The following is a 24,843-nucleotide window of genomic DNA, read 5'->3' as shown; positions in this document are numbered from 1 at the left end:
AAGATACTCAAGAAAATAAGAATGTACTAAAGGGTAAGAATAATACATCACAGGCCAGCGCCACGGCTCACTAGGCTAATCCTCTGCCTTGCGGTGCCGGCACACCGGCACACCGGGTTCTAGTCCCGGTCAGGGCGCCGGATTCTGTCCAGGTTGCCCCTCTTCCAGGCCAGCTCTCTGCTGTGGCCAGGGAGTGCAGTGGAGGATGGCCCAAGTGCTTGGGCCCTGCACCCCATGGGAGACCAGGATAAGTACCTGGCTCTTGCCATCGGATCAGCGTGGTGCGCCAGCCTCAGCGGCCATTGGAGGGTGAACCAACGGCAAAGGAAGACCTTTCTCTCTGTCTCTCTCTCTCTCACTGTCCACTCTGCCTGTCAAAAATAAATAAATAAATAAATAAATAAATAAATAAAATTAAAAAAAAAAAAAAGAATAATACATCACTCAGCTGTGAACAGTGGTTACATCTTAAAAATGTAAATATATTATCACAGGCAATAATGGAAACCCTCAATTAATATATAAGTGAACAGAATAGAACAGAACAGAATGGGGAATAACAGAATACATTGTGTTAAGAAGCGGGGCCAGTGTTGTGGCAAAGCTGGAAAAGCCACTGATTGTGATGCAGACATTCCACATGGCCATCAGTTAGTGTCCTGGCTGATCAACTTCCAATCCAGCTCCCAGTAATGTGCCTGGGAAAAGCAATGGAAGATGGCACAAGCCCTTGGGTAACTGCTATCCACACGGGAGACCCAGACGAAGCTCCTGGCTTCTGGCTTAGGACTGGCCCAGCCCTAGCCATTAGAGCCATCTAGGGAGTAAATCAGATGGAAGATCCCCCTCCCTGATATATATATATTACATATCCCTCTCTATTAATCTTTCAAATAAATAAATAAATAAATCTTAAAAAAGGAAGTTTTGTATTAAGAATCAAAGAAACAACTCCTAATAAATGCAATTAAGCACATTATTTGAAGATATGATAATACATAGCAAAAAATATCTGCTAAAAGATATTGAAAGTGCTTGTCCTGGGGACAGAAAATGAGGGGAGAGATGTCAAAGCAATATTTTAGTTCAGGAAAAAAAAAAACTTTATAGGTCTACTTTACTTTGAAAACTTTTAAGCACGTGGGGCTTTGAGAAAAATAAAAAAACTCAAAATCTAGCACAGTATCTGCTTCATAAACACTCCAAAATAAATGTTAAATCATTTTATTAGTACAATGACAAGACAAATTGTTTTTCATATCACCAACACATTCATGCTAGGAATAACAATACTGCCTCTCTTATAAATGCTACTTGGTATTTTCTAAATACATACTTACTATGCTTGAAATAAGGAGGCATGCTTAATAAAATTAAAAAATTATAAAACATTCCAGTTTTTTACTAAGCAAAGTATACCTAATTTTATATAATTTACACACAAATTTTAATGTTAGTAATACAAAAATGAAATCATTTTACTTCTTGATATTTAACAACAAGACTTCAATCTCCAAGACATGCACTACAACAATTTAGTAGGTGTTGTCATCAATATGATGGTCTTGGCATCTTATATATTATGTTCCCACTTTAAATTAAGTCCTATTAACTAAAACAAATAGACAAACAAAAACAAAGGCAATGAATAGAAGGCTCATAAAAAAGAAATACAGTAAATAACAATGATATACCAACCTTATTTGTAATGAAAATACAAATTTAAAAAATGACATACCATTTTTCAGTTGTAGTGGCAAAGAGTAAACACAGTGGAAAAAAATAATACCTATAGCTGACCAGGAATACATAAGTGGGGAATAGTCACTAACATACTACTATCTGGAGGTGTAAATTGCACAATCTTTTAAAGAGCAATACGGCAATACTTACCAAGCTCTAAAAATATTTAAGCACTTTGAGCCAATTATTCCACTTCTAAAAACTTTCTTAAGGACATAATTAAGCAAGTACCTCAAAATGTAAGATATTTACTGCATCACTGCTAACAGTAATAAATCACAACAACCAAATGTCTAACACAGAGGAAACTGAGTACACTGCACCACATCTTTCTTTTGGCAGGCAATGGACTTTGCCATTTCTGCCAAACCTGCCATAGCTTCTTCGTTTACAACAGTCTACTTTTAACAGAGTCTAAAAATGTTAAACATTGGCTTTCTCTGTGACTTGATGTGAGTCAGTGGAAACTGGGGGAAGTTTTCTAGGGGCTTTTGGAAGAAGTCTTCCTAAATGACAAACAAATGGGGGGAAATGGTATGTCCTGACTTCTAGATGCAGATTTATGAAGATTTAAACCAGGAAATTAAATAGCAGCTCTTGTGATTGGGAGAGGAATGAGACCAAGGTAAAAACCAATAAACTGAGGCCAAGTCAAAAAAAAAAAAAAAAAAAGAAAGAAAAGAAAAAGAAAACAAAAAACCCACATTCTTAATGACAATTTTTTGAATTGTGTGTTACATGAAATAATAATGCCAGTACATTTGTTACCTCTCCCCAAAGCACCCTGATATCAGTTGTACAAGTGAATACTTTAGAATCACTTTAAGTCATGTCACAGAGGTAAACTCAGGAACAGTTTTTGTACAGTGAAAACTAAATTATAAATCAGCATGTTCTCATTTTTTAAAAAATTTTTTAAAAAGTTAATATGGATTCATTTGCCAAGAAAAAGGTCTGGAATATACTCAAGGTCTAAGAGCAGTTATATCTAAATGATAGAATTTAAATGTTTCCTTTTTGCAAATTTGTATTTTCCATTTTTTCTATATTGAGTACAAATCACTTTTAGATTCTATTTCTAGCAATTCAACCTAATTTTAGAAAAGAGATAAATATATATTTTAGTGAGCTACTGGAACTGAAGTTTGCTTTTTAAGAAAAAAAATTTTCAATTTTCCTTAAGACCATTTTCTGCAATAAAATTTGCTACTAATAGGCATCTTTTTTTCTGTGAATATGGAAAATTATACTTTTTGTTTCCCTTTGTTAGGAAATTATATCATGACTTTGTACCATTTCGTATTGGAATTTCTTCTGTGAAACAAAAACAGTCCCAAAATGAAGGATCTTCAGGTGTCATAGGAACAGCAGATGATATTAAATCATTAAAGGTGAGAATAGTAAACTGCCTCTGGCTTGGTTTAGAATCATCTAGAGATGGAACCTAAAAGGGGAAAAAATTACCCAATTATTATAACTGTGTATCACACTCATAAATTTTAAATTATGAAATTAAGACAGACAGAAATACACTTCAATAGTATTAAATTACAACATAGTGGGATTTCTGGAATACTGTTTTTACTTCTCATGTAAGAGTTACCAATGTAACAAATAAAAATAAATGAAAGAGAAAACCTGTGGTATTTATATAACATGTAGATATACTGGGCCTCAAGTCCAGAAAAGTTAGAATCAGTAGAAAGAATTTCAAAGAGATCCCAAATCCTGTAATTTTAACTTGAGATGAGGTATTTTGATAGAGGTTTCCCATAGTGGCTCAATTCTAAGAAATACCAGAGTGGATCCATCTAAAGGGTCAATCTGAAAAAACTGCCATGACTGTACAGAGATGGAACACATTTCTTTAGGAAATTATTGAACATTAAATTTAACTGTATCTTCTACTCTGAAATAGAGCCCTTATTCATGACTCAAGAGCATAGATCTTAACATTCTATACATTGTAGTACAGAATGAACATTCCTGATCTGAAAATCTGAAACATGTAATACTACAAATTCCAAAATTTTTTGAGTGTGGACATGATGCCACAGCAAATATCCCACACCTGATCTCATGTGACATGTCTTATTCAAAAAACAGACACAACAAAAATGATGCAGAAAATTACCTTCAGGCCACGTAAATAAGATGTGTATGGAACATAAACGAAGTCAGTGATTAGACCTGGGTCCAGTCGCCAAGATACCTCATTATGCATATGCAAACATTTCAAAATTTTTTAAAACTCAAAACCTGAAACACTTCTGGTCCAAAGTACTTCAGATAAGGGATACTGAATCTGTATAGAAGTACTTAAGTTTTATACAGTACTATAACTAGGTGTACTACTTATTTAATATAATATATGTCTCATGGTTTTGCTGTAGTATGGTTATCTCAATTCTATATTTGGGGAAATTAAAGTTCAGGAATATCAAATGATTCAATTTGCTTACACAACACGGGGTAAATGGCAGACCTGTACCTGACACCTAGTCTTCCCACTATGACAATGCTGCCTAAATAGATTCTAGCCAGGAAAATAAAGTAGTACTACTGAATGGCCAAATGTTTAGAAAACTATAAACCGCCTCAAAAAATATAAGGTATCTGTAATGAGTTTAAAGCTAAGACCCAAGAACAGGTAAACTGGCTCAGAACATCTTCATAAAAGATACTAATTTTAATATGCCATCCCTTTTTAAGAAACAAAATCTATGAAGAATTTTAATACTTGAACTAATCATTCTATTTTTTTGAGAACTAATACTGCAATACACATTGATCAAGCCATATTTTTTTTTTTTTTTGACAGGCAGAGTGGACAGTGAGAGAGAGAGAGACAGAGAGAAAGGTCTTCCTTTGCCGTTGGTTCACCCTCCAATGGCCGCCACAGCCAGCGCACTGCGGCCGGCGCACTGCGCTGATCTGATGGCAGGAGCCAGGTACTTATCCTGGTCTCCCATGGGGTGCAGGGCCCAAGCACTTGGGCCATCCTCCACTGCACTCCCTGGCCATAGCAGAGAGCTGGCCTGGAAGAGGGGCAACCGGGACAGAATCTGGAGCCCTGACCGGGACTAGAACCCGGTGTGCCGGTGCCACAAGGCGGAGGATTAGCCTAGTGAGCCGCAGCGCCAGCCTCAAGCCACATTCTAAATGTAGCTGTATTCTTCAATCACTTCCAAACAATCCCAACTACTATGCAGACTGAGAGTTTTTTGACCCTAAATTGTTTGACTACTACACAGATGTGATCAAACTGAGACTGATGTTATGCTATATTATGACACAAGGTCTCTCACATTTGAAACTGTAAGTATAAAGATTGAGGGCATTCAATAATGCAGAGTAATTCATTATTCCCCAACCTTAAACTTGGTACCCTTACAGTCAGCATAGCCCCAATTCACCAGGTAATAAATTATTGTTAAAATGACTGAGTGATTGCCTTTTATGTCTATTGAAAATATGAGTACTCTAACAGTATTATCAAATTATCCTGTATAATAATTAACTGTATATGAATATAAAGATGCACTAACATAGGAGTTTTTATGAAATCTCAGATAAAGACTTGATAAACACTTCTTTGTCTACACTCTTAAAATATATAAGCTTCTAGCCTGATATAAGGCAAATGACTGTTTTTATCAATAGAGAATACTGATTTATGCTTTTCAGAATACAGAGAAATCTTAAAATCTTACATCTTGATGTCTAGATCCATCGGGTTTCCTAAGAGCTACTGCAACAAAATGATGTTCATCTATTTTGCTTTCCTGAAAAATAAAAGTAAATATGTAAATTTCAATATAGCTTTGTTTACATTTTCTAAATCTTCTCTCTCCATACACATGCATACACACATATACTCCCCCTCAGGAGCCAAGTAATGAGCAAGAGGCAGTCAAGTACTGCATCCAGTTGTCGTGTCCGATCAGCCTGTCTTTTATGCCATAGTAACTCGCTGTCCTTCACTGGTGTTGTTAATTTTGTACATGCTGAAAACATCTATTTATTAAAAAATAAAATAAAAACAACTTGTAATATTGTTTGTAGTATTTACTGAACTATATACTATAGACTATGGAAAATCAAGTAGAATCATGATAGACTTAATAAACATGCAATTTTCTATTTGATCCTGTGTGTGAGAGAAAGAGGATTGAGGCTTTAAAATATAATACATACAGGGCCAGCGCTGTGGCACAGTGGGCTAAACCCTGACCTGCAGTGCTGGCATCCCATATGGGTGCCGGTTCAAGACCCAGCTGCTCCACTTCCAATCCAGCTCTCTGCTATGGCCTGGGAAAACAGTAGAAGATGTCCCAAGTCATTGGGCCTCTGCACCCGCGTGGGAGACCCAGAAGAAGCTCCTGGCTCCTGGTTTCAGATTGGTGCAGCTCCAGCCGTTGCAGCCATCTGGGGAGTGAACTAGCAGATGAAGACCTCTCTCTGTCTCTACCTCTCTCAGTAACTCTGTCTTTCAAATAAATAAAGTATATTTATATATTTTATATATATATATAAAATACATACTGAGGCAGTTACCAGAGAAAATTATGAGCAACATTTTAAAAAGAATTCTAATTGAAAAGCCATTTTTCTGAGGCATTCTTCCAAAAAACACCAACTGAAACAGTTAACCTCAACAATCATAAATAGAACTTTGAGATCTTTCATATCTTATCCTTTCCTTCATATTTTCACATTTTAGGATATCCATATTACAAAAACTAAAATTCAGTAAGAATTAATTTAAGACAATATAAAGAGGAAAAGACGTAAGACTCAGAGTCACAAGATCTAATAAGACTAAACTTACCTTTTTTAAAAAAATTTTTTTTTATTTTATTTGAAAGGCAGAGTCACAGAGAGACAGAGAGACAGAGAGAGAGAGAGAGAGAGAGAGAGATCTTCCATCATTGGTCTATTCCCCAAATGGCTGCAACGGTGGGGGCCAGGCCAGGTCAAAGCCAGGAGCAAGGGGCCTGGAGGGTCTCCCATATAACGCAGGGGCTCAAGTCCTTGGACCATCCTCCATTGCTTTCTCGGGCACATTAAAAGGGAGCTTAATCAGAAGTGGAGCAGTGGATGGGAAGTGGAGCAGCCGGGACTCAAACCAGTGGCCATACAGGATGCCAGCACTGAAGGCAACAGCTCAACCTGCTATGCCACAACGCCAGCCCTGACTAAACTTATCTTCAAACACACAATAAACTTGAATGCATGGACCTAAAAATATCTGAAGTAATTTTTCAGAAATTTAGCATACAGTTCCTATACACATGGAATATTTCCAGAAGTAAAAATAATCTTTACATATAATTATATGTTAAGGACATCAACGAATACTACTCATGGATGTACTATTTTGAGCATTTCTTAACAGTCTAAAATACTAACAGATACTGTCACTTCCTACCCTGCTCCTAAAGAAAAATATTTTCCCATAAATCAAACACCAAGCTCACAATATTTATTACATTATTATAAACAAGATTATTTTTTGATTCAGGGTCTTCTATTCTCTATACTGAATACATTGATAACATTATGAACACAGAATTATTTTGACTATAATTATTTTTGGAAAATCACTCAGATCAGCAGTTCTGTAGTATCTGTATCAAAAAGTACCAGAAGTAATCACCCAATGGTCAGTTTTCATTCAGCCTTTTGACTAGTATGCCAGATGCCCAGTTCAATCAATCTGTTAATCTTGGAACAAGCCAAAATTCAATGAGATTCATTTCAAAGTAAAGTTTCATCATGTCTACTCAGACCTTACCAGCAAATTTAAATATGAAATTTGACACAGTGAAACTAGAAAAGCTATTTTACAACTGATGAATCAGTTATCAAACTGTGCCATATACTTTGCTATTAAGTGCTGAACCATTGGATGGAAGATTGCTCTGTCTCTTCCTCTCTATAATGCTGCCTTTCAAATAAATAAAAATCTTAAAAGTTTCAGCATTTAGTCCTTTGTTTGCCATACTATCCCAGAAGGAGTCATAAACTATTTACCTTACACTATGACAACTTCATTCTGTTCATAAGGCTCTCAGATTCCATTTCATAGATACACATTCTTCTTTATGTTATCAAAGACACTAAACATTTTTTTTAAAATCTTCATTTTCTTAATAATTTTCATATTCTTTCTTTAGCGTCTTTAGCTCTTTCTTCTCTTGGGATACAGATTTTCTCTATGGCTTATGATGACACTGTTCTTTGTTTTGTTTGAATAAGATAGTATCCTTAACCTCTGCATCATTTTACTAGGGGGCCAGTAGAAATTTCTTTCCAGATCCAGACCTAGAATTAAGGTTGTTATTTACAGTCTCAACCATGTTTCTGAGAAAGATACTGCCCTTTTCATCTCCTTCCATTCCTCACTGTTTTCTATTTTCATTCACATAGATTTTAATTTTTTCATATTTTTTAAAGATTTATTTATTTATTTGAAAGAGTTACACAGAGTAGGAGAGGCAGCAAGAGGAAAGTCTTCCATCCGCTGGTTCACTCCCCAATTGGCTGCAACAGCCGGAGTTGCACCAATCCAAAGCCAAGAGCCAGGAGCTTCTTCCAGGGCTCCTGCATGGGTGCAGGCGCCCAATGGGCCATTTTGTACTGCTTTCCCAGGCCATAGCAGAGAGCTGGATTGGAAGAGGAGCAGCTGGGACTAGAACCGCCACCCATATGGGATGTCAGCACTGCAGGCATTACCACTGCACCACAGCGCCGACCCCTCACACAGATTTTCACACGTGGCACACTGAACAGAATAAAAAAAACTGTTACAGAGTCAAAAACTTAGTTGTCTTCAATAGCTTCCTTCAAATATGTCCAGATAGATTTCCTTTCTAGTTCCTGAATAAGAACCTAGGGAAATCCTAGAACTATTCAGTCACTTTCAGCTATCAAATCCCATTTCAATCCTAAAACTAATGCACTTTCTCCTCTTTGGCATTATCCTCCTCTTCCATTCTTCCTCTTCTTCTCTGGTTTCCTTAAGTTAGGTAGCAGAGAAAGAGATTGGAAGAAACAGGCAAAGTAATAAACAGTGATATTTTAATCCAGATTCAGGAGCCCTGGTCCCTGAGGTATCCAAATGCTACCTTATCTCATGGGGTGAATATCTGTGGAATTTTTGGAGAGCCACTTCTAGTTCTTCAGTTCTGTATCATTCCCTGGAGCTAACAGTATACTTAATAACTGACTTCTTGGTCTCAGTAATAAACACACAGTAGAATCTCCAATGCCTCTTTTTGTGGTTGGGGGATTCCTTTCAGCTGGGATCCTTTGTAGATACTTTAAGCCCAGTGGCTATCAGGTTATAGAGCAGGGGCTGGCAATGTTCAGACCACAGCCACATACTGCTCACAAAATTATACGGTCCAGTCCTGCCAAGGCAACCGCAGGTAGGCTTCAAAATTTAATAAACTAATAGAAGATTAATTTTTAAGTTGGCAATTTTGTATGGCCCATGAGTGATGTTATAAATACCCAAATAGCCCTTGGCCCTGTTCTAGAGCATCTGTTTAGGCCACATGAACTCAGACACCTTCATCACCCAAAGAAGAGCTGATCGGTCTGCTGACTCTTACCTCCTTATCTGCATACTCCAGCCATTATCCTGCCCTCAAATTCCTTTGGATGAAAAGTGTGTATCTTCACACATATGCAGACACACCAAATAGTTCATGGAAAATGCATATTATGAAAACCCTATGCATGAATTACAAAATATTTTGCTCTGAAATAAACGTATCTTTCTATTCCATTTCCACAAACTTTATGAAGTACCCTCCTACCTCTAAATTCCTGGATACACAAAGTACATTTTCCTACAAACTCTCTTAATGTTCTCTACTGTATTTCAGAGGCCACAGAGACTACTAGTGTGTCATCTTACCAAGCTCACATTTCTGTCCCTATACACAAACATACTTCTCTATAAATAGGTTGGCTTGAATCTTGGTCACTACTTTTGCTACACTAGTAACTTAAACTAGCTTAAACAAAACAAAGAAAGGCTATGATCTGAAAAGTAATTCTTGCTAAAGTCAGAAATTTGGTGTTAAAAGAGTTTAACGTTCCTCTAAATCAAAAACTTTACTGCCTTCCACTGCTTCTTACTATACTCCAGAGTGTTTCCAAACAGCTTTTTTTATGTCTACGTAAATGTGTTTTCTAGCTGCAAAGATTATTTTTTACTGAATTTCAGAATATAAGCATTATGCCCATAAAAACATATCTAAGAGCTTTTTTCAGGTCAACAAAAATTACTATTAAGTATAATTAAGACTGCAGTAAAAGGTTAGCTATAGCTTGCTTCTCAATTTTCTGATTTTTTTTCAGTTACAAATTTTGAGGAAATGAGCATGCTGCTAAATAGAAAAAAATGTATAGTAAATGCTTTTTAACTAGCATGTCTGAACATAAAAGATTCCATGTAAGTGAACTTTCATCTAATTTGGTTATATTTTGAAAATCTGTATTATCTTTTCAAATATAGGATCCTAAGTAAAATTCACTATCATTGTCAGAATTAGCAGTTTCTGACAAAGCTCTTCCTCAAAATACCTTCCGCCTTTGGATCCTATTATTTCCCAATGTATCATTTTGGTCACTGTCGCTCAGTCGCCTCCATATTCTCCTTTTAGATGTTAGTATTCTGAAGTCTCTGTCCTAGGCCTTTATCTCGTCTAACTTAAGTAATCTCATGACTTCAATCTGATCTTCTCCATGGATCCAATTTATGGCTGCTCCTTAGGTACTCTTAGTTTCAACTTCAAATCCCATGGCTTTAGCAACCATGGGCATGTTAATGATAATAATTTTTTCAACCCAATCCCTCCATTCTGTACACCAATTTGATATCTACATTTAGGTATTTCTGAGGCATCTCAAACTTAACAATCCTTTCACTTTCTAGTACCATAAATCTCAATAGATCACCCTGCAAGTCAGAGAACTGCTCATAATATCTTTAAACCTCTATTTCCTTAATCTCCACATTCCAGCATAAACAGGACTTAGTCTTCTTAAAATACAAATTTAACTTTAATCACTCCCTATTTAACACTTTTTAAATCATCCTGAGAAAATTAATAAATACTTCCTCTTTTATGCAGCATCTCTAACTCCTTACTCTGAGAACTGCCTTCTTTGTACACCATTCTGGTGATTATAGCAGAAACAGAATTATAACACATTCACAATGGCCACTTCACTTTCACTGGCTACAGTAATTGGTCTGGATATAACACCTAACACAAGCAAGGTCAGGGAGACTCCTCCCCCAAGTTTGTGGGCTCAGAACAGAAAGGAGTTCAGCAGGTTTTCTTAAGCTGCTACATATAAGAGTAGTAGTACACAGCAGTATTTTCTGCCATAAAGTCCAGAGAAACTAAGAAAACTGTATGTAAGACGACAAACGAGAGTGGGGAAAAACAACCTGGGTGTTTTTAAAATGCTAGTTAAGATGCCCATGTCACATATCAAAAAATGTTTAATATCCAGTTCTGGATCCTGTGTCCAGCTTCCTTCCACTGCAGATCCTGAGAGGCAGTAGCATTGAGTTTTCAACTCCTGGCTTTGGCCTGGCCCAGGTCCAGCTGCTGCAAGCATTTGCGGAGTGAATCAGCAAATTGGAGCTGGCTCTGAGTTCTCTGATAGAAGGTGAGTGAATCAGCAGATTGGAGCTCTCTCTGTCAGGGTCTCTCTCTGAATCTCTCACAGATAGATAAACAAACAGATATAGAGACAGAGACAGACGAATGAGTGAGGGAAATGAAACAGACATATAGAGAGCCAAAAGTAAATGAAGAGCTCTGAGTACCTTGTTACCCAATTCTAGTTCACTCCAAAGTTCACTGATGAATCAATCACCTTATTAGCTTATGTCTTTTTAATTTAAGTGAGTTTGTGTTAGGTTTCTCTCACTAGTAATCAGGAATTGCTAGTAACAGAAACCAAATAAAGAAAGAGATCAAAATCTGTAATCCAACCTGTAAGGACCTTCATGAACCTCTCAATTTCCCTTGTTACAGTTCAACCAAAATGGCCACCTTTGGGCTATTTCTACACAAAAAAGCTCTATTTCAGAGCCTGTTTTCCATTCCAGTTCTCCTTAACTCACAATGATTCATCTTTTCAATATGAGCTAAAATGTAACATGCTCTTAAAAGTATCCTTGATTTCACCTTTAGTGAGCAGGATTGTAGTCTAGTTGTATCAATTTAATGATAAGCTCCCCCAAAATTAATCTCACATACATGCATAATATGTGCAAATTCTTGTTCTATTAATTCTAATAAACATCTTACCTCAAATGCCCACTCTTTTTCTTCTTCACCATCCAGGAACAAACGTGTTTCTTTATAAACTTGGCCTATATCCAAGTTTAAAGGAGATATTTCAAATTCAAGCCGCTGTAATTCAAATCCTAGTCCAACACCAATGGCTTTTATGTAGCTTTCTTTCAATGCCTAAAATAGACAAGACATTTTTCTCTTATTCATAAAGTAAAATTGTAACAGAATCTATAGGTTCAATACCTGCATTTTTAACTCCTTTATTACATTATGGTTATGTTTTTTGTTTTTTCTTTACTTTTAACATAGCAAAGAGACAAACCATCCACATGACTATTAAGAGACAAATCAATTTGAGCTCTCTGTGCCTCCATTCCCTCAGGTATAACTTGCAACAATAATAGCCCCTTTCTTATGGTCATTATGAGAATTAAATTAACTAATTTATGAAGAGCTTGAAATGATATCTTCTGGCATATAATAGGTATTACTTACGTTAAATAAGGTTCATGTGTATGAATTCCTTTAAGACAAAAATATTTCTTATAAATGGTGACAAATGAAGTATTTTTGCTTTAGTTTTAAGAATAGGTGCCTTCTAACTGAACATTACAGATCATCTTTTTCTTAAAATGTCACCATCACGTAATACTGTATGCATAAAAATCCTAAGGTTCTTATGTAATCACCCATTTACTTCAAGCACTATACGCACTATTGGGAACTCATTCTTAGTGAAGATAATAGAATACATAAAAAACAGAATTATATAGAAATTATACCCAATTCCTATAAAACATATCCAGCTGAGTCCATTCATCCTTAAAGCTTCTGATGGTTTCCCATTCCTTGTTGGTAAACTTCCTTTTCATAATATGAAAGAATTCTGGAATTGAACCGCGACCTGTTAATTGAGGAAATGAAAAATTAAAGCGCTGTGGCGTAGTAGGTAAAGCCATTGCCTGTGGTGCCAACATCCCATACGGGCATTGGTTTGAGTCCCAGCTTCTCCACTTCCGATCCAGCTCTCTGCCATGGCCTGGGAAATCAGTAGAAGATGGCCTAAAGTATTTAGGCCCTGCACCTGGTGTGGAAGCCCTGGAAGAAGCTCCTGCCTCCTGGCTTCGGATCAGCCCAGCTCTAGCCATTGCAGCTATCTGGAGAGTGAACCAGCAGATGGAAGATAACCCCCTACCCCTCTCTCTGCCTCTGCCTCTCTGTAGCTGCCTTTCAAATAAATAAATCTTTAAAACAAAACAAAACAACAAATCAATTGTTCTAACAGAGAAAAAATCACCCTAACACTGAAACTATTAAAAACCCTAGGGGCTGGCACTGTGGCATAGTGAGTAAAAGCTGCCGCCCACAGCGCCAGCATCCCATAAGCACACTAGGTTCAAGTTCTAGCTGCTCTACTTCTGATCCAGCTCTGTGCTATGGCCTGGAAAAGCAGTAGAAGATGGCCCAAGTCCTTGGGCCCCTGTACCCGCAAGGGAGACCCAGAAGAGGCTCCTGGTTCCTGGCTTTGGAGAGGCGCAGCTCTGGCCATTGTGGCCAATTGGGGAGTGAGCTAGCAGATAGAAGACCTCTCTCTCTCTCTCTGCTTCTCCTTCTCTCCCTCTGTAAATCTGACATTCAAATAAATAAATAAATCTTAAAAAAAAAAAAAAACATGAAAGAGAAAGCCATAAGCTAAACTCACTTTTGAATATAGTCACAATAATCTTAAATACTAAATCAAAGTAACTGGAAATTAAAATAGCATACAATGAAAAATAGGGGTCAGACCAGAAACAGAAGGGTAGTTTAATATAAATCAGAGAAATTCTATGAATTATTAAACAATTAAGTAGAAAAAAAACATAGCTGTATTAAGAGATATCGCAAAGAATTCTCATTAGCAGTCATATCTGTTGTGAATTCCAAATAGCTAAAAGGAAACTTCTTACACATAATACTTATCAGAAATCCACAACAAGCACTCCTAAATAGTGTTGCACTACTTTAGGGTTTACATTTTTACTATGCTATATGAGTCTAACAGAGAAAAAAAGCATAGTTCTTTCACTGCAGTTTTGTGGAAATTGGTAGCTAAAAAAATTTGTTTACGTGGTTACTGTGACTGTATATGTTGATTTCCTCCAATGTAACTTTTTAAAAAATAAGCTTACTTCTTTTTATATATTTGAGAAGCAGAGAGATATCCCCATCCACCATTTCACTCCCCAAGCGCCTGCAATGGAGATGGAATCTGGAAGCCAGAAGTTCAATCCAGTTTTCCCATGTGGGAACAGGGACTCAACAACTCAGCCCTCCTGCTGCATCCCAGGGTGCACGCCAGCTGGAAGTTATATTCAGTAGCAGAGGTGGGAATCACGTAGCTCATTACATACAGCTAAAAAAGTGTCTGATACAACAGTATTTTCATGTACTTTTGAGAGCATCTTATCTAATCCACAAAATAAGCATTTTGTCAGCAACAAAACATTTGTTTGTGAATACTCAGTCAAAGCACAATAGTGCCACACTGTGGCATGATGGTGAAAATACAGCAGGTGAATATTACATTAAGTCTATAGTTTACCTAGGAAATTAGAATATAAATCAGTAGAACAGAAAAATTTGTTGCTCCAACTATCTGTAGGTAATACAATTATTGGATACATAAGGTGGAAAATCTTCCTAATAATATGCATCACGTCTAATACTTTCTCCTATTTAAGCATACAATTTAACACTGAAAAACTTACACACATATACAAAATACAAAAACTACTGAAAAGCATACAGAATGATCAGCCAAGTTTAGAGAAACTTGACTGTTCATCTTACAGCTTAATTTTTAAGTAAAGCAGTGTTAGACATTAACAAAATAATCTATAATATCAATTAACCAAGCCCATGTAGCAACTAAAAACATTTATATCCAACATAATGGTAACCTACAACAAAACATTTATAGCCAATATTCTGAGCTACTAAGCAGGCCTGTGGAAAAAAATCTTACTAATACCAGACCCTCATAGCCCACCTGCATCTCTCTCTAAAACAAAGTCACCAATGTGATTATATAGAATAGCACCTCAGTTAAAATTTAGTATTCTTTTCAAAGAAGATGGAGGGTTTTTGTCTTTTTTTTTTTTTTTTTTGCTGGGGTTGGGGAGGCTCAGGAGGTTCCGGGGAGACAGAACTAAGTAATGTCTGTGTGCTTGCTGCCAAGTATCCAAACAGCTTTAGCTAATAAATCATACTATAGCAAATCATATTGGGAAGTCCAAATTTAATTTTCTAAGTACTTGATTACAAACAGCCAGATTACATATAGTCTCGCTTCTATGGGAGGTAACAGTCTTCTAATATTTGAGTTAATTCCACCTAATAATGCCTAACTTATCAGCTATCAATGTATCAAGATATAAACCCCATATAAACAAAAATGTCTGAGCTGCCAAAATATTTCACAAACTACAAGCTCAAATCCTCTTCCATGTGACTGATAAAGGTTATCTGGAAGTGGTCAGCATTTAACACTAGATTGAAATATGACACTAGAAAAAACATTAGATTCAAATATGACAACTGAATCTTGAGATTTACCACCTATGCAGCACTGAATATCAGTTGCTCTTACTGGGCATATTAAAATGTATGTACATCAACATGTACGGGCATTAATAGACATAAGCAATAAACAGGCCAATACAGCTGGAACTACTTGGATAGGAATGCTATCCATCAAAGATGCCTTCACAGAGCAAGGAAGAGGGCCAAGAGAGAGGTGCTGTTCCAGAGGTATCAAAGGACACAATCTGCCCCTGCTGGGTTTTGAACTTCTTTGGGAACCATGACCCCTTATTCCCTTCCATCTTCTCCCTTTTGGAACAGAAATGTCTATCCTCAGCTTCTACCACCATTAGATGACATTACTGCAAAACATTAATGGAAAATGTAGGGGCCGATGCTGTGGCATAGTAGGCTAAGCTTCCGTGTGCGGCACCGGCACTCCATATGGGCGCCATGTCTGGGCTGCCCCTTCTTCCGATCCAGCTCTCTGCTGATAGCCTGGGAAACTAGTGGAAGATGGTCCAAATGCTTGGGCCCCTGCACCCACATGGGAGATCCAGAAGAAGCTCCTGGCTCCTGGCTTCAGATCAGCTCAGCTCCAGCTGTTGTGGCAATCTGGGGAGTGAACCGGCAGATGGATGACCTTTCTTTCTGTCTCTCCCTCTCTCCGTCTGTAACTCTACCTCTCAAATAAATAAATAAATCTTAAAAAAAAAAAAAAAAAAGAAAATGTAACTAAGAAACTATGTATTTCAAAATTTCTTTACAACAAAATAAATATAATCCCACTGTTTCACGAACTCTTTGAAGTACCCTTGCATTTCAGATGATGACCTGTTTTCTGGTTTCACCAGAGATGGAGAGGAATTTTGCCCCAAGACAGACCATACTGACTTAAAATATTCACATGAGATTTGCAACTTTTTGAGATGGTATTTAGATGAGATTTTAGATACAGAGGTAAATGTGGAATAAGTAAAGAGTCAGGGATACTGAATTGGGATCAAGTTAGTTTATATGTGGGATGGGCGAAGGGGCAGAAGAGTCATTATATACTAGGTTAAAGAGTATCTTCCAAAATTCATGTCCATCCAGAACCTCATAATATGACATCGTAGAGTCCACAGATGTAATCAAGGTCTGTAAGAGGCATCACAGACAGAGGCAGGCAGGGAAGAAGGCCATGTGAAGGGAGAGGTAGAAAATGGACTAATGCAGCTACAAGCCAACAATTGCTAGTAACCACCAGAATCTAGGAAGAGGCAAGAAGAAATCTTTCTTGAAATCTTCAGAGAAAGCACAACAACCCTGCACAAACCCTAAATGACTTCTATTTCAAATGTCAGAGAATACATTTCTGTTGTTTTAAGACATGGAGACATGCCTTGGAAACTAACACATAGACACAATTTAAATTATGTATTAAGTGGATACATTCACACACTCTTTAAAAGCTTCAGAGGAGGCCAGTGCTGTGGATTAGCTCGCTGCTATGGCCTGGGAAAGCAGTAGAAGATGGCCCAACTCCTTGGGCCCCTGCATCCACATGGGAGACCCAGAAGAAGCTCCTGCCTCTTGACTTTGGATCAGCGCAGCTCCAGCCAATGTGGCCATTTGGGGAGTGAAGCAGCAGATGGAAGACCTCTATTTCTCTTTCTCTCTCTCTCTCTCTCTCTCCTTGACTCTGCCTTTCAAATAAATAAATAAATCTTTACCAAAAAAAAAAAAAAGCTTTAGTGCTTGGGCCAGTGATGCAGCACAGCAGGTTAAGCTGCAGTCTGCAGTACAAGCATTCCATGTGGGTGCCAGTTCGAGTCCCAGTTGCTCCACTTCCAATCTAGCTCACTACTGACACACCTGGCAAAGCAGTGGAGGATGGCCCAAGTGCTTGGGCTCCTGCATCTACCTGGGAGACCCAGTGGAAGCTCCTGGCTCCTGGCTTCAGCGTGGTCCAGAGCTCCAGCCACTGAAGCCATTATGTTGGATATAAATGTTTTTAGTTGCTACATGGGCTTGGTTAATTGATATTATAGATTATTTTGTTAATGTCTAACACTGCTTTACTTAAGTAAACCAGCAGATGGAAGAGCTCTCTCTCTCTGTCTCTCTTCCTCTCTCTCTGTAACCCTGGCTTTCAAATAAGTAAATAAATCCTTAAAAAAATTTAAATAAATAAAAAAACAGCTTTAGTACTAATGTTCCAAGAGTCAAGTGGTCAAATGCTGATTCTATCACTTGTTAGTTAAGTTACCCATTTAACATTTAACATTATCTAGGGACAAACTGGGGAGACTGAAGTATAAACATGTAAAATACCTGAGATCAGTACAGCTTTTCACTATAATATGTACTTATATTTTTACTTTTCAACAATTTTAATAAGTTTTCTTAAAAGAAATTAAGGAGACCAACACCCTGAACTCCTTTCTATCACATGTGTATCTAATAACCACTTACTGAGTTCCTGCTATGTGCTAGACTACTCTGCTGTGTAGGAGGTATACTGTGTAAAAAGCACAAGAAAGAATGGTTCCTAAAGAAATCTAATGAGAAGAGAAAATAAGTAACAAATAATTAAGTTATAATTACAAATGAGAAAGGCCATGAAGAAAAAGCAGATTAGGTGGTCCTGTCGAACTACTGGCTACTAACTCATCCTTCAAATTCCACGGAGTAAAGCAAAGAGTAGGGAGAACAAGCAAAAGAATCCGCTTCTGTGCAATGGCCTTGAACATGAAAATTCTCACTGGAGTCAAAGTAATAAAAGAATAGTGTGGACAGAAAACTGTGAGCAAAAAGAGTAACTACAAGCTGTAGACAGATATGAGAATGGTGACAAGATGAAGACAAGACAACAGAGCCATGTTAAAGAGGCTGATTTTTCTTCTATAATGCAATGAGAATCAACTTCTGAGTTAATAAAACTCCCACAGGTCTTTCAAAAAACTACTCCACTCCACATGAAAAATGTACTTACTGGGTGAGAATACAAGAGAAAAGGGAGAACCAATTACGAAACTATTGTGTAACAGGACAGGAGACATGGTGTGGTGGAAGGAGATAAGAAACAGGTTCTATCACCTTCCTGGCTACCATATATGAATACTTAATTTATACCCTCTGCACAGAACTTATACTTTCTATGTGATGACCATTTTAGACAGCAATTCCACAATACAATCATTTCAAATTATTTAAGTTAAAATCATTAATGTATCCTATTGTTAATACTATATCTGGCAAAGTTTTTGATAAAAGATGTAAACACAGAGGTAGGTGTCTGACCCAGCAGCTAATATGCTACATGATACACACTCATCCCACATGGGAGCACCTGGCTCTCCCACCTCCTTTGCTTTACATCCACTTCCTGCTCATGTGCACCCTGAGAGGCAGCAGGTAATGGCTGCTCCCAAGTGGGAGATCTGGTTGAGTTCTGGAGTACTGGCTTCAGCCTAATCCAGTTCTGGCTGCTGCAGGTATTTGGGTGGTGAACCAGTGGACAGATCTCTCTCTGCATTTCAAATAAAATGAAAATAAAATTTTTTAAATTAAAAAAATGTAAACAGAAAACCATAGGGAAAGACCATTACTATTTTCCCAATTTTAGAATATAATTCATACACTACATCTTGGCTACCTTATTTTGCTTTATTTTGTACATATGGCAACAAAACTGAACAATTCATTGAATTATTCCTTCTTTATAACTGCAAGTGCCTTTAATGGTAGATAAGACTCAGAAAACAAAAAGAAAAAAAAAAAGAATTCCCAACTGAGGCTGGCAACTTAGGACAATGACCAAGCAAACTCATTATGCTCATGTTGAGAAATGTACTGTACTGGTAGCAGACCAATACCTTATTCTTGAAATTGGGTTAATTCTATTGAGACTACATCAGTTCTCATGGGAGTGAGTCAAGTCTCATGGATTAGATTAGTCATGGCAAAGTGAATTGTTAATAAAAATCTCCCCTCTGTCTTTCTCTTGCACATGTGCCTCTCCTCTCCACCTACCCACTGCCTCACCATGCATTAGGCACATGAGGCCCTCACTAAATGCTGAGCAGGCTCCAGTGCCGTGCTCTAGACCTTCAGAACTGTGAGCTAAATAAAAGTTTTTATAAATTACTCAGTCTTAGACATTTTGTTATACAAACAGAAAACAAACTGCAAATAGTGGCGTTAATGGCAACAGTCTATCAATACACTAATGATGCAAACCTCCCCCTTACCAGCCCACTCCCAAGCTCTGCCTGGACAGTTGACAATAACAATGCTCAGTAAAAAGTGCAGTTCTTTCCTTGCTGCTATCCTAAGTTTTACTTTCTGCCACTTAGCAAGACACTTAAAAATATCCCTAGTTCAATTTTCTCATTTATTTGGATAAGTAGAACAATTCAAATGTACTCTCACCAAGAAATCATGCCGTTTGTATTCATACTTCAGAAATCAGAGGCACGATAACACTAGTAACAGCTAGAAAATATGTCTTCCTCTTAATGTTGCTGGGCACAGCAATAGTTTCTTGGCAATGAAGCGGTCAAAGAAAAAGAAATGGGGGCTGGCATTGTGATGTAACAGGTAAAGCCACTGCCCATGACACTAACGTCCCATATGGGTGTGGGTTGTATCCTGGCTGTTCCACTTCAGATCCAGCTCCTTGCTAATGAACTGGGAAAAAGCAGTGGAAGATGACCCAGGTGTTTGGGCCCCTGCCATCAGTGTGAGAGACTCAAAGGAAGCTCCTGGCTCCTAGCTTTGGCCTGACCCAGCCCTGGCCCAGACCCAGCAGCTGCAGCCATCTGGGGAGTGAATCAGCAGATAGAATATATATCATTCTCTCTGTAACTCTTTCAAATAAATAAACAAGAAACAGAGAGAGAGAGAAAGGCCTGGATGGTGTCATTGGTCAAATGCGATAGATCAAAAAAGGTGGTAAGTGGGGATGAAAGGTCTAAGAAAACATGTAATAGGAAACTAAGTCTTCAATTATTTGCTTAACTATTTTCCCATCATTTCTTAAAAGCTTCAATTAGTAGTTACTTGTTCATGTACTATTGACCATAAGGCGACAATGCCCACCAAGTCAACTGGTAATAAAATCAGTTTCTGAGAGACATCAATTTCAGGTAGATAGCAACCAACTCAGCTAACCTTACTACATAGTAGTGCTGATTGCAGTCTAAAGAATAATGGCCTTTCTGCTATTTTCTAATTTTAGGAAAAGTTCATGTAGAACAGCAAAAAGCTGTAAAAACACATGGGCTCATTCCCATGCTCACTCCGAGTCCTCTGTCATCAGTGGTTCTTTCAGACCCTGCTGAATACCAGAACCTTTCCTTAAAACATGCAAATGCAAAGTTCAGGAGGTCAAAAAAATAAAAGTATTAAAGTTTATCAATGCAGTCAGGGTCAAGTACCTGTGACAATATTTCTGAAATCTCCTGCTGAGCAAACTTGAGTGAGCTGTAATGGAAAGGTTTATGAACATCCAGAGACTTCACATATTCTGAAGCCTATACTACAGCAGCGCAGTATTCATTCAACACTCTTTAAGTACCATTATGTACCAGGCACCGGGATCAAACCCTGATGAGGTTAACACAAATCCTGCTCTCACGTGGCTTATAAGGACCAAGGAAAAGACAATCCATCCGCCTGATGAATAATTTTAAGTTGCAATAATTAGAATAAAGGAAACATATTTTATAAGTGCCAACAATAAAGGAACCTAGAGTGAAATTTCATAAAAGGTTCCATAAAGTAAGACTGAGGTGAAGTCAAACCAGTAAATAAATTAAGAATTATCTCTATAGAAATGGGGTTGGGTATGAAATAAACACAAGCCTTCCAGATAGAATCACATAAGCAAAGATCCTGTGGAGGCCAGGTGAAGATTAGTAAGTTGTACTGTGAAAGCAGGAGCAGTTCTCCTACCAGTTGCTTTTTTCTGTCTATTATCTTTCGGTAAAAATAACAGCATATTCATTATAGGGCAGATCGGCAGAATTAAAACAGAAAATGTTAGTAAAGTACTTAATAAAAATGCCATGACATATATACTACATGCTCACTAAAAGTTAGTGACTATGATAATTATAGGATAATTAACAGAACTGTACTTAGTGTGTAATATTAAAATAGTCTTTGGTAAACTCAATTCTACAATAAACATTAGCAGTTCCCAAAGCCACAAGTATTAAATTTCTAAGGCAATATATATACAACTTAAATATTTTGGTGAGGCTTGCTCTTCAGCTTATAAAAATGTGCTAAATCAAGCTGTATTTAGATATAGTACATATACATGTATCTCTAATAACTACAATGTGGGGCCAGTGCTATTGGGCAGTAGGCTAAGCCACCACCTGCAGTGCCAGTAACCTTTAAGGGTGCTGATTCAAATACCAGCTGTTGCACTTCTGATCCTCCGCCCTGGAAAGCAGCAAAAGATAGCCCACGTGCCTGGGCCCCTGCATTCATCTGGGAGACCTGGATAAAGCTTTTGGCTCCTGGCTTTGGCCTGGCCCAGCGCTGATGTTGCAGCCATTTGGAGAGTGAACCAGCAGATGGAAGATCCCTCTCTCTGTCTCTCCCTCTCTTTCTGTAACTCTGCCTTTCAAATAAATAAATAAATCTTAAAAAAAAAAAAAAACTACAATGTATCTTACCATTGACAGTTGTTAAATAAACAAACAACTTACATATAAACTGTGGTAAATGCTTAAGTGAAGGTATAAATCCAGATGCCATTCAAAAAGAAAATCCTTATATTTCACTTTAGGAAAAGCATTATATGAATCCCCAGTAATGGATACCTATCATTTATGTGGAAGTCTGCTAAATATTCAATGAAATATACCCCTTTCAGATATATAGTCTCTTACATACATTGCCTGGAGTATTAAGCAAAGCCACCTAAATTTGAATAGCTAGAATTTCTTTCCTAACCTGAGATTAATCAATGGATAAGAACTGAGAAATTAAGACATTAAACTTCTGTACCACAAAAATGCAACATTACCTGGAAAACTAGTCTTCATTATATCGACTCCAACTTGTAGTTCAGGTTCAGCAGCAAGCACCGCAAAGTCCCCTTGATGAGAGATGTTAAAGTTGAAATTGGGGTAAGGATTCAATGAGTCCTTTGCAAGAACTGGTTTTCCTTTTGCAGTTCTTTGCAAACGAATATTATTCCAAGGGATATTCAATTTCTCTGCAACTAATTTCCTTATCATCAGACGACCAGCCTGGTAAGTACACAAAACATTTAGTTTGTATTGATGTGTATTAAAGATACGGGTATGTGGTCTATAATTAACAAAACATATTTTTGGTGTTTCTAAAAGTTTAAGAAGTACATAATCATTAAATACACTGCATTAAGATTTAAGTAATGCTTAAGTAGACATAACATTAGAGACTTAGTTAGCACTCACCTCCATGCACGCATCCTTCCAGTTGTTTCTCTAAGTATTTAAACACATGTACATCTGCCTAAATTTTCACTAACTCTCTCAACAGAAACACAGTTATGAAGTGTTACCATATGTGGTAGTCCATCATGTATTAGCTTTTTAATTTATAAAGTATGAGTATTATCCCATGCACTTTTCTCTGTAGCACAATATTTCATAATACAGCCATGTGCCACATAACTTTCAGTCAATGACACGATTATCACCTTGTGATATCATAGCACTCTATGTTTGTACAAGTGACACATTTCTCAGACCACATCTCTGTCACTAAGTGACCTGTGACTGCTCTGAGGTACAATAAAGGTACTGACTACCTCTGTTACTGGACATTAGGCTGACTCTATACTTACAGGCCTACTGTACATATATCTGTACATATGTACCAATGATTTTTCTAGATCCTATGTACCACAGTGATCACTCAGAACAACTGACAACACACACTCTTGTTCCATTCTCCCACCATTAATTATGAAATTACTATGAATACACGAAAGAATCCAAAGGCATGACAGAAAATACATTCTTTAAAATATAAAATATCATTATACATAAAATATAAATAAAATGTAAAATAGAGTTAGGCTTTAAAATTAATTAAACAAACTCTGACAAACTATTAAAAAGTCTAAAGAACAGTCACCAACATACTTCCAAAATTATCAACTGGGCCCACATTTCAAACGGAAAGTTGTTTCAATATGGGAACACTTTCAAGAAAAGAACTGTCTTTGAAGTGATGGTAACTGGCAGTTGTTTCTAACTGCACTACGTGGCATTTATTTTGAAATCCAGTTTTCCATTTGTTGCACAAAAATATGTAACTAACATTTATCGATCTACTTAAGATACTATTTTCCAAGCTTTCCGGTCAGGAAAGTGAGCCTAGGACCGTATCCTCCCTGGGTCTCCATGGGTGAAAGCAGAGGCTGGCTTCGTGTTTCCCAGTCCCGTGGTGTACAATGCAATGAACAGTCATACGCTTTCTGGGGCCTACCACGTGTAAGGTGCCTTTGGACTGAGGTGGGATATTTAACAGGCAGACTAAGCCTGGGCTATGAACCCAATTAAAAAGAATCTGAGCGTTCTGGATATTTTATAAACTAAAAATATAAAATAGTATGAAAAACACAACGACTTGGCAATCCTTCTCTACAGTTAGGTTCTGGTTCTGTAGCGTCTCGAATTTTGAATTAGAGCGGAGGAGCTCACTTTACAGCAGATGGAGGCCTCAAAGGCGGCTACAAAGACCGAGGAGAATAGGCCGCGAGCACGCCGGGCCAGGGCCGGCCACTCCTGGTCCCGAGTACGGCGAGGACACCAGGCCAGGAGGTCTCCACAACCCGGCCCACCTCCCACCCCAACAGCTGCTTCCTGGGCTCTAAATACCAAAGACCAGTAGTACCATGGCTGCCTTAGCGTCCCGGGCAAAGACGAACTGGCCAATGCGCTCCTTCTCCTCAGGCTGGATCGACCGCACCGCCAGCAGCCATTCGGCTCGACTCGGCAGCCAGGTGCCACAGGAAAAGGCCCAGCGGACGCCCTCCATGGATGGCACCAAGCACAGCCGCTTGGCTGGGAAAACCATACACTAGGACCGGCCCTCGCCGCCACCTCCGGCCTGATGGCGCGGACGCTAACACGGCTCCACCCCCTTCTTCCCGGCGTCTGGCGCAGGGGGCGTGGCGCCGCTCTACGTAGACGGCACGTTGCCCATCCGG

The 24,843-nt window shown here is 37.9% G+C and overlaps 1 protein-coding gene across 1 annotated transcript; it reads right to left on the bottom strand.

Moving 5' to 3' along the window:
- Positions 1 to 1,208: 1,208 nt before the first annotated feature.
- AASDHPPT (aminoadipate-semialdehyde dehydrogenase-phosphopantetheinyl transferase) lies at positions 1,209 to 24,771 on the bottom strand. Its single transcript, XM_002708513.6, has 6 exons — positions 24,528 to 24,771; positions 22,666 to 22,891; positions 12,857 to 12,978; positions 12,087 to 12,248; positions 5,457 to 5,528; positions 1,209 to 3,187 (listed from the first exon to the last, which is right to left on the bottom strand). The coding sequence occupies exons 1-6, from the start codon at positions 24,708 to 24,710 to the stop codon at positions 3,023 to 3,025; spliced, it is 930 nt and encodes a 309-aa protein (XP_002708559.1). The 5' UTR covers positions 24,711 to 24,771; the 3' UTR covers positions 1,209 to 3,022.
- Positions 24,772 to 24,843: the final 72 nt, after the last annotated feature.

This window comes from Oryctolagus cuniculus, chromosome 1 (genome assembly GCF_051225735.1).
Source record: "Oryctolagus cuniculus isolate XC-2025 breed Fujian yellow rabbit chromosome 1, ASM5122573v1, whole genome shotgun sequence".
Lineage (NCBI taxonomy): Eukaryota > Metazoa > Chordata > Mammalia > Lagomorpha > Leporidae > Oryctolagus > Oryctolagus cuniculus.
Note: the sequence above shows the minus strand (reverse complement) of the source record. Positions and strands in the feature narration are given on the sequence as shown.

What these genes read in the sequence shown, in the direction of transcription:
- AASDHPPT (XM_002708513.6), bottom strand. Translation starts at nt 24,710, where the DNA reads ATGGTTTTCCCAGCCAAGCGGCTGTGCTTGGTGCCATCCATGGAGGGC. An exon ending in ATATGTTTTATAGGAATTGG is followed by an intron (nt 12,249 to 12,856) that starts GTATAATTTCTA and finishes TGTCTATTTTAG; the next exon opens with GCATTGAAAGAAAGCTACAT. An exon ending in ATGGATCTAGACATCAAGAT is followed by an intron (nt 3,188 to 5,456) that starts GTAAGATTTTAA and finishes TTCCCCTTTTAG; the next exon opens with GTTCCATCTCTAGATGATTC.